The sequence below is a fragment of the Corticium candelabrum genome, chromosome 4 (assembly GCF_963422355.1).
Source record: "Corticium candelabrum chromosome 4, ooCorCand1.1, whole genome shotgun sequence".
In the NCBI taxonomy this organism is placed as follows: domain Eukaryota; kingdom Metazoa; phylum Porifera; class Homoscleromorpha; order Homosclerophorida; family Plakinidae; genus Corticium; species Corticium candelabrum.
Window position 1 is genome coordinate 3,646,766 of NC_085088.1, and position 10,081 is coordinate 3,656,846.

General features: G+C 39.0%; 1 protein-coding gene across 2 annotated transcripts in view; it reads right to left on the reverse strand.

The window, feature by feature from the left end:
• Window positions 1-357: 357 nt before the first annotated feature.
• LOC134178165 (general transcription and DNA repair factor IIH helicase subunit XPB-like) overlaps window positions 358-10,081 on the reverse strand; it is a 12,396-nt gene continuing 2,672 nt past the window's right edge. Inside the window, exons 5-36 of one of the 2 annotated variants that reach the window (XM_062644974.1) lie at window positions 9,571-9,645; window positions 9,423-9,503; window positions 9,198-9,353; window positions 7,860-7,934; window positions 7,673-7,795; window positions 7,057-7,088; window positions 6,970-6,994; window positions 6,812-6,892; window positions 6,031-6,086; window positions 5,358-5,429; window positions 5,252-5,291; window positions 5,122-5,188; window positions 4,931-5,005; window positions 4,837-4,865; window positions 4,711-4,783; window positions 4,582-4,652; window positions 4,476-4,524; window positions 4,371-4,415; window positions 4,243-4,307; window positions 4,093-4,185; window positions 3,892-3,957; window positions 3,784-3,825; window positions 3,697-3,719; window positions 3,355-3,426; window positions 3,197-3,293; window positions 3,061-3,138; window positions 2,926-2,965; window positions 1,298-1,416; window positions 1,197-1,226; window positions 1,085-1,138; window positions 960-1,028; window positions 358-686 (exon numbers count right to left, since the gene is read on the reverse strand). In XM_062644974.1, coding sequence (XP_062500958.1) covers window positions 555-686; window positions 960-1,028; window positions 1,085-1,138; window positions 1,197-1,226; window positions 1,298-1,416; window positions 2,926-2,965; window positions 3,061-3,138; window positions 3,197-3,293; window positions 3,355-3,426; window positions 3,697-3,719; window positions 3,784-3,825; window positions 3,892-3,957; window positions 4,093-4,185; window positions 4,243-4,307; window positions 4,371-4,415; window positions 4,476-4,524; window positions 4,582-4,652; window positions 4,711-4,783; window positions 4,837-4,865; window positions 4,931-5,005; window positions 5,122-5,188; window positions 5,252-5,291; window positions 5,358-5,429; window positions 6,031-6,086; window positions 6,812-6,892; window positions 6,970-6,994; window positions 7,057-7,088; window positions 7,673-7,795; window positions 7,860-7,934; window positions 9,198-9,353; window positions 9,423-9,503; window positions 9,571-9,645 — 2,205 coding nt within the window. In that variant the 3' untranslated portion in view covers window positions 358-554. Of the gene's footprint in view, window positions 687-959; window positions 1,029-1,084; window positions 1,139-1,196; window positions 1,227-1,297; window positions 1,417-2,925; window positions 2,966-3,060; window positions 3,139-3,196; window positions 3,294-3,354; window positions 3,427-3,696; window positions 3,720-3,783; window positions 3,826-3,891; window positions 3,958-4,092; window positions 4,186-4,242; window positions 4,308-4,370; window positions 4,416-4,475; window positions 4,525-4,581; window positions 4,653-4,710; window positions 4,784-4,836; window positions 4,866-4,930; window positions 5,006-5,121; window positions 5,189-5,251; window positions 5,292-5,357; window positions 5,430-6,030; window positions 6,087-6,811; window positions 6,893-6,969; window positions 6,995-7,056; window positions 7,089-7,672; window positions 7,796-7,859; window positions 7,935-9,197; window positions 9,354-9,422; window positions 9,517-9,570; window positions 9,646-10,081 lie in introns of both variants that reach the window. The other variant, XM_062644975.1, reaches the window with a different exon arrangement.

Sequence of the window (10,081 nt, forward strand, 5' to 3'; positions counted from 1 at the left end):
ACTTAAATTTGCACACTGACAGGATATTCTAATTAAATTAAATTGTACATTGACATAATAATTAAATTAAAATAAATTTGTACATTGACAGAATAATTTAAATAAATAAATTTGCACATTGGTAAATAATTTAATTTAATTAATTTGCACATTGACAGGGCAGTTTAAATTAAATTAAATTAGCACATTGACACAAGGTGTGGATTAAGATTCTCAGCAAATTCAAAGAAAGTCTAAGACTCTTGTTGGGAGAATGATTTGTTTGCACAGACAATCAGTATGCTTACAGTCCTCACTGATGTGAAGATCACATCAATCCCCAAACTTGAAATTTGAACATAGTTTAATTAATTAAAGGCAATATATTACAATTAAGTTACTAAACAGTAAAAATACCTTCGACTAATTATAACAGGATGTCAATCTCTTGTGTCACTATTAATGTATATCCATCCTACCTACAGAATCAATCACCAATGACTAGAGTCTGAATTGCCATTTGAGTGATAACCCAATGGCGAAACATATGTATGTAGTAAGACTAATTGTTTGTCTTACTTTCCCTTTCTTAGCTTAAATAGTGGGTGACTTGCTTTCTTGTCCTTTGGTTGACGATATTCCATGTACATCATATCGTCTGCTCCTGACAGTGAAGCCATTGAGCCAACTCGTCTAGATACACTCGTCTGAATAAGAAAAGACAACAAAATGAGAAGACTTGGGGTAAAACACTATACAACGAGTATTTAGCCTTAGTTCTTCTATAAGTAAACGGCGTTATGTTTATTTGTATACTAGTACAACACACACACACACACACACACACACACACACACACACACACACACACACACACACACACACACACACACACACACACACACACACACACAATTGTTTGTCTGTCTGCGTATCTGTCTGCACACATGCTTAAGTGTATATGTTATTATCGTCCTAACCTGTGACTTTGAACCAAACACTCCTGTCGCATGTTCCTCTTCAGCATCAACATCTGATGCAGCCAAAACCTGAAAACATAAGACATAACGGATGAGCTACACAAACAACAGCCAACACAAACAACCTTCTGTAACAGCTCAGCTTGTTCACGTTTCATAGAGTATCCCAGATCTCTCTCCTACAGAGTCTAATTATATAAATTTTATTGCCATTCAATTGATATCGAAACAGCATACCTCATCCATACCAATCAACCTGGTCACAACCTAAAAGAAATACAAATACGACTGTGTATACATACATAGTGTAGAACTTTGTTTGTTTAAAAGCAATAAACCTTATAACAATATCCCTGGTTGACAAGGAAACGTTGCCGTTTCGTTGAGTAATGCATCTCTTGTGTATCTTGAGATACAAGTGAGTAAAAGTAAGCATTAAACTCCTCGGCAACAGCATCTGCAATAAGCAATACAGACATGCAATATATGTGGCATGAAAACCCATAGTCAGATATAAATTGCTGAAGTCACGCGAGTCTCAAACTCTGCTTAATTAATCTTTATTACCCGAGGCATGAAACGCTAGAGTACAGTAGTGAAGACGATCACGTGAGGTATGGACAACTATACGGCCTACTAGACGACTCACTCCGTCTACTGCATAACATGTGACCATATGAATAATGAAACATATTTTATGTAATGTACTCTTATTACAACTTTCTATCCTATTAAAATGTCATTACACCAGCAAAGACTGTTAGGAGATTGCCTTAGATTTGCTCTCACTATCAATACACCATATACATGTAAGTAGCACATAATTCTATTGTATCGTGATTGACGGATGTTGTATGTCTTGAAAGACAAAGAATGCAACAACAAAACGAACAACAAGAAATAACAGCTGCAATGAGACTTACAATGCTTCACATGATAGAACTACATTCATCAATAACCAGGTTTGAAAGCCACTGACATAAAGACACAAAGACTTTCTATCAATAGCAGAGACAGGATTTATCAGTCCTACTAGTCTCCTCCATTACAGCTCAGGTGGTTAGAGAGTCTCTTATGGAGTGAGTACATCCGGGACCATTCGGGACCCTACAGGGTTGCAAGTTCAAGTCACAGTGATGGCAATCTATGGCATAATATCCTTGGGCAAGAAACCCAAACACAATTGCTTCTCTCGATTGATTCCAGAGCATAACGTAAAGGATGAAATGAGGTCACCTGGTCCCAGAAAGCCAATTGGTAATGACATGGTCTAAGTGGACTTATGGTTGGGTGCATACATATGATGGATTATATACAGCAATTTCACTCCCATTTGGCTATCATTGCTAAAATTAGTTCAAAATTGACTCAGCAAAGGTCAAATGTCAACAAATTTGGCAGTGTAGTTGACTCGATAGTAGCTACTGGTCTAGTAGTCATTTTCAAATTACCCCTATAAATTTGTCTTAGAGTGATCCATGGCAGGGTCAACTACTCCCTAATTCTTGTGCTACTTAATACTTTGTACATGTATAAGAGCTCATGTTTCCTGTCAATGTTAGCTTTAAGATCAGTGACCTTATACTCCAATGTTAGCTATAAGACTAATGGCCTGGTCATTGCCTAAGGTGGCAAACGCCCGACTGCTACAAAGTCCATCAGCCACTGGGGTCCTGGTGGGACTTCGGGTGCCCACACCACAGTTGGCGTCGCAGTCGGGGCTCCTGCAAGTACCTGGCCAGGCTCTAGGAGATTGCTTAGCATGGCCCATAGCTCCTGCGTAGTGCAGAAACCCAGCCATCTGGCTGGGGGCATTATCGTCTAACGGCAGTTCCTTATCCATCTGCCATTATTAAAACGATACAGTCAATGGCAATAAACGGCAATCACTACTGTTTAGTTATCATACTTGTGTATACTACGAATCATTCAGTTCACATCTAATTAATAGTAAATTAATGAATACCCCGTTTTGCTCTTAAAATCCGACCAAGCCTTTGCGCTTCCTAAAAAACAAAAAAATGTTCAACAGCAGTCAGCTACATGACAACAAAACACTTAAACTAAATAAACATTAAATTTATTGTTCACAATTTATCACCTGTCGTCGAGATCCACCATGAGAAGAAATTTGAATGAGCACATTTGCTTCTGGAAGATCAAATGAGTTGTCTCCTACCTACAAAGTCATAACCAACATCACCACACACAAACCAACCACACTCTAAATCACATGCCTTAGAGATAAAAATGCAGTTTAACTTTGGGTTGTGAATGAAGTTCTGGAGAATTCGTAATCGTTCACTTTGAAGTGTCGGGCCATCAATAAAAGGCCTTTAAACAAGTAGAGACTCGTTTATTCTAACTATTTTTTAGAAAACTCGGCACTGGAAACCTTTCCATTTTCCTGGCATAATGTCTCAATGCAAAAACGTTATCTGAGAACACAATGACCTTGTCGTTTCTCCTAAATGAAAACAGCAACACAAACATTACAAAATACATCATTATCTACTTGTCTGTGTGTATATGTCTGTTTGTCTAGCTCTTTGTCCAATCTGTCTGTCTGTTTGTCCATCCGTCTATCCGTCTGTATGTCTGTCCGTTCGTCCGTCTGTCCATCTGTCTGTCTGTCTTGACCCTAGTATATCAATCATTGAGCTCTGTTTCGAACTGTAGACCTGTCTTTGTCACTACAAAGGCTGAGAATCACAGCTAACAAAAAACTGTGAGTTACCTTTCATGATATCTGACCAGAAACTAGAAGCAAACAAAGATTTACTATACATGTTACTAAAGCAAAAGAAAAACCAGAAGAATTCACCTGACATGCCTTAAACTTATTGGGATTCATCACACACAGAAGCTAATAAAAAGATGCAATTGAAACAAAACTCAGTAAAACACCAAAACAATTACCCACACACTATACCTTTCTCTTGCGAGACTTGATAGTTAGATACTCACGATAGAACTCTGCAGCCATGGGACACCAAACCTTAAGAACAAACAGACAGCAATGTGTGTGTGTGCGTGTGTGTGTTTGTTTGTTTGTGTGTGTGTTTGTGTGTGTGTGTGTGTGTGTGTGTGTGTGTGTGTGTGTGTGTGTGAAAATAAGAATATAGAATATCACCTCAGCACACTGAACTTTTGCGATATAACCAGCAGTCTGTAGCTCCATCCAATTCGCTTCATACAATTTAGGACCAATCAAAAAATTCAAATCCTAAAATAAAATCAAAACAATTACACGCGAATTGCAAAGCAGCGTACAGCACTTCACTTGAATTCGTCCGTCTTCCCTAACCAATGTCGCCGTCAGTCCCAGCTTACAATGAGCTTGAACAGCTACAACAAAACCAAACACTATACATACAAAATTTATTGATATTAAACAACAAATAGTTCAACCTGTTAGAACTCGTCGAAATTTATTGGCCGGGATGGTCTGAACTTCTACAGATATCAAAGTAACGTGTATGGCAATCTCAATGATAGTACCTGTACACGACTGACCATCCAATATCAACAGCCCCCATTCCCTACTCTGCAAATACTCCATCATCTGCAGAACAGCACATTGCACACACTTGACAATTTTATACGATTTGGTTGTTGGTGCCTTTTGTGACTCCCACGATCGTTTCTGCGAGTGTGCCACCATAGAGTACGTACTGATTGCAACATTGCAGCCTGTTATAAACTCAATTAATATCAAATGAGTTGGTAGAATTTACACAATTTGATCAACCGTCAGGCTTGTCTTTTGCATCGGATGTAAACCGACAGATCGCTTGATCTTCGACTGTTGACCACATCTTAAACTACAAGACAAATTTTGATTTATAATTTGCAATCACATGTGGCACATGCTCACTTGATTCCTCCATTGTTCAACAGCAACACCTGTCACAATGCAAAAACAATCAGAAAGTAAAGCAGCTGACTCTACAAGCTGTTAAGATCACTACCTGATGTACACAAAATAAGACATCGCTTCCTGATTGTGCAAGCAGCAGTGACCCCGACAAGAGTTTTTCCCGCTCCTATAACACACACACACACACACACACACACACACACACACACACACACACACACACACACACACGCAGATGCGAATTCAGCATAGTGTATGTAACAACAACTTGAATGCTCTCACCACATGGAAGTACTATAACTCCAGACCTTGCACGTCCATTGCCAAACATTTTCCGAAGGCTTTTTTCCTACAAGTAAGAGGAAGCATTACCAACCTATTGCTATAGCAGAAAACTGTTGTGCCAAGTGACCTGGTATGGACGCAAAATGGTAGCAGGCCTTAAGTCAATCCTGAATTAGAATAATGCAAACATAACATAATGTAATCCAAATCATAACTCAATGTCCATTTCTGACGTGATATCCGGGTTGACTGTGTCATTCTTGAAGTCGTATTCAGCAAGCAAAGGGTACTCCAGCAGAATGCATCTAAAACATTATATTCTTGAACGAAACTTGTGCAAAGGACATTATAATACGATTGGACCACTGTACCAGTATTTGTCAAATTGGTAGCCCGGGTGCTCCAGACCACAAAAATTGGACGGGCAACCAAACATACATTTGCAGATAGCGTAGGACAACTACACACTGTTCAGGCAACAAAGCTGTTCTTTGTTAAAGAGTGAAAGGCGTGACTAGTTGTAGCTAATAGCGTCTGTTGTTCTCAGTATCAATTGCAATACTGGTCTACGAAGGTCATGCAGTAGAAGTAACAACTTCTTGTAGATTAACAACTACATGCAAGACTTTCAGTCCATCTAAATTCTTAGTCTCTATTACACAATCAGTTGTCTAAGTGCTTTCCTATTAAAATTAATGGCAGCAACATATTTAAATATAATTATTGATACAATTAAACATAAGTTCTTAACATCCCAAAATTTTTTGGGTCTTCTGGAGTAAGCAGCTTCTGCATGTTTATGACAGGCGAACTAACATTTTCCCAGGCGACCAACACATGGGCACATGGTAGCCCAAGGATAACTAACAGGTGTAGCAATTTGATGAACACTGTGTACGTACATACCGTTTTTGAAGCGTCTCTATGTGTTCCTGTTTCACTTCAAATGACACAACCTGTAACTGCGGTCACACAAACTGCATCAGACATACGCGATCATGCAATATCATACCTACACTTGTATCACCCCACCCCCATGGCACACCAGCTTAGTCTGTGAAGTATGGCATGGGGTCTTGCTGGAAGATATGACACCACTAGGTGCTAACTGGTGAAAGCGTTTAACTAATTACTACAACTCAAGTTTGCTACAACAACAATTGCCAAGGTTTTCACCAGACGAGGAATGGGGCACTTCACCCCCTTAGCTAATAACAATTTCAGCTGAAGGGCCTCCCTCATGCAATTTTGACTTAAAAGAGCAGTAGTTCATTGGTCAGCAATAAAGAACAAAACGATTTTTAAGACTTAACAAGCGTACCATGAACTCAGACTGTAACTGGGTTATACAGATGAGAGCTAAGCTCAACTTGTTAACTTTAATACAATGTCTGTGGAAAACACTGCTTTGCTATTACCATCTCAGATTCACTAAAGCCCTTAAATTCTGTGTCAGAGTCGGAGTCAGTAAACAACAAGTCTGCAGCTTCTTGTTTCAGTTCACTTTTGCTCAAAGGAAAATGGTCAAGAAGCTTGTCATTTGGGTGCCAATTAACACCAATTAAGTGAAGCTTAGGTGCAAAAAATGTTAGTCTGTGGGCTAAATTTGGGAATGGAGGCTTGATGGACGATAGGAGTGATACAAGAGACTTAGAGTTTTGAGGTATGGTAAACTTGTATGACATACACTTTCCTCTTGATCGTCGTCGTCCTTGTCCAGCTGTTCTAGATAATCATTGATGTCTGATGGAATCACAGAAGATGGAAGCTATACAATTATACAGCAAAGTAACAGTAGCAATGGACATGCAATCACGTAGTCTGTGTTCGTAAAGTGGTACTTACTTTGTCTTTCTGGTCATCCCCCAATCTAACAAATCAATATAGCTAGTAAGCAACTGGTATGATATATGTTGACTGCTGATAACTTACACTGGCTGTTGGTCTGAGCCAGGTTTGCTAAACTGCAATGGAAGCAGACACCATATTATTACAGATCTGGTGTACAAGACGAGTAACAGCTACATCTTGTGTTGTACAGCCCATTCTCTTATTATTATTATTACCAAAGCTATTGTTAGGCTTTCTTATTGTAGTAGTTTGTTTGCTAGATGCTGCAAATTGGTTTTCCTCTCTATCTACCCACCTGTCCAACGTTTTGTTCTCAATTTTCTTGGTGTTTTTGTCTGCATGTTTACTTACCTGTCTGTCTGTCTGTCTGTCGTGTGTGTGTGTGTGTGTGTGTGTGTGTGTGTGTGTGTGTGTGTGTGCCGTGTGTGTGTGTGCCGTGTGTGTGTGTGTGTGTGTGTGTGTGTGTGTGTGTGTGTGTGTGTGGTGTGGTGTGGTGTGTGTGTGTGTGTGTGTGTGTGTGTGGTGTGTGTGTGTGTGTGTGTGTGTGTGTGTGTGTGTGTGTGTGTGTGTCCCATGTGTGCGCGTCCCATGTGTGTGCATGAGAATGTGTGTACATGTGTGTATGCACGTGTGTGCATGTGTGAGTAGGTGTGTGTGCATGCGTGCGTGTGTAATAACTGATCCTAAAATGTCTCACCTGCAGATGAGGTTTATCAGTCAATTGAGAAACTAAAAGTGCATTAGGATCAATAGTTTCATCTTCTGAACGAAGTCTAGTCTGCTGTATGACATCGTCCTTAAGGAGTCTTTGCAGAACTTCCTACAACAATAAATGCAATAGTGATTGCGTATGTTTAGTAAAAAGTTGATTATGTTGTACTAACAGGAAATGAACTTTCCACAAAATATCTGTTGTGTTTCAGAACTAACTTCACTTTTCCATAGCTTAATGTGCAAAGCTAGACAAAATAAATAAATTAATGCTCAAATCAGAGAGCAACGGCAGACCAAATGTATGGAAACACCATTCAACACACACACACACACACACACACACACACACACACACACACACACACACACACACAACAACAACAACAACAACAATAAAGCAGAAAGCAAAATAAATAAATAAATAAATAAATAAATAAAAATATAAAAATTAATAAACAAACAAACAAACAACTAAACAAACTCACAAAATCAAAACCAACTAAAACAAACAGACAAACACAGACTAACAAACAGACAGACAGATAATTTATTCTCATACAGATTCTACTTGTACATATGCTAGGATTTTTAAAATACAAATCAGTCCCTGCAAACAACAAAGTCATTAACTATTGGACTTGACTTTGATAGACATACATACATACATACATACAGACATACATACATACATACAGACAGACAGACACACGGATAGACAGACAAACAAACAGACAGACAGAGAAGAGATAGCGAAGAGAACTTTCTTCACCAAATCTCACTAAGATCACATGATGAAGATGGAAAGCTGAATTTGATTGAATTTAAAACATACTGGCGGTGAATACTGTCAATAACATTACAACGTTGCAATAGTAGTGTTTTAGCTAAAAAGATTGACAGAATAGTTTGTAGTAATGACTCTGTAGATGATAGCTACAAACATCAGATGGCTGTTCCTTAGAGTTTTTCTTCTATGACTACTATGGTCGTTTATCTGGAACTCTTAGTGTTATATGTAGCCTTTTCTGTATTAGCGTTGATGTTTTCAATAAATGTTCTTTGACAGACAGACAGACAGACATCAAAGAAGTCATCAAACAAAGTGGGAGGACCAAACGCTGCGGAGTTTATCGACTCCTGGTCACAACGCTTTTCTATTCAGCTCCAGAAGTGTAATGCTAGAGCCATCTCTAAAAAACTATCTTCACTGTCTAAAGACAACAGATGTGACCTCTTTGCCACCCAGTACTTTAGCCACTAGCTGGTACTGGAGGCTTTGCTTGTACACTGTAGCTTTTAAGTGTAGTCCTCACTTTGTTTTACACAAGTTTCAATTTTAGCTTAGTTTAGTTGATGAACACTACTAGTAGTTGGACAGTACATAGTACCCTGCATTGCACAATGTATCACAGATAAAAGTTCAAATATATGTGATTGACAGACAGACAGACAGACAGACAGACAGACAACCGAGACACACAAATAAATACTCATAACCTACTGCAAACCTTAATAAACTCAACAATCCCATCCGGTATTGTCGTCTTGCTTAGTCGTTTTAGATACTCAATAATGTCGTCAGTTTGCAAACCCACAGAAACAGCAGCATACAACGAGTAAGGAGTCAGTCGAAACTCGTGGATGTGCAGAGGACGAGTGACCGGCTAACAAAGTCATCATTCTATTGGTTATTCACACTCAACTTCACCATAAAAAACACGCATATTATTCACCTCAGCAATCGCAATGAGAAAGTCCTGTGCATGCTTGTATACAGGAGAAAACGTTTCCAAAAATATGTGACCATCAGGAACCTGTAATGCAGTCCTAGACTTTCTAGTTGTCCAGACAACGTTTAGCAACAGAGAAAATATTGCTTACCACATACAGTGGTCTCGACTTGTGATCACCCTTCAGTGTCATTGCCTTGCTGTAGTCCTTAGCTCCGTAATCGTCCTACCAAAATGTTGCGTATTAGAGATGCTGACACCAATAAAACCCGACTGACTGTAATATAGTAGCGCACTGACATAGAAACCATAAGAGCGCCAGAGTTACAGACTCTTGAATGTAAAGCATGATGACATAATCTACCCACTGTGCTGTTGACTGTAAATCAGAACAACACACACCCTCCAGTGCAGCAACTGTCATACTGGCAAATAACTTGATATTAAGCAACAAGTGATCTCAAACGATCAGAATCCAGTGTACAACAAATTGTCTCATCTCTAAGTTGTCTCTGGGCAACCACATGTTAAATTTTTAGTTGCCCAGTCATTACACTGGTTGCCAATAAACTAAACTGACCCTGAAACATTTTATCACATGAAGTGCCTAACACTGCACTGAGAAAACCAATAGCGAGCAATTGTGGCAGCTTGATCTCGTC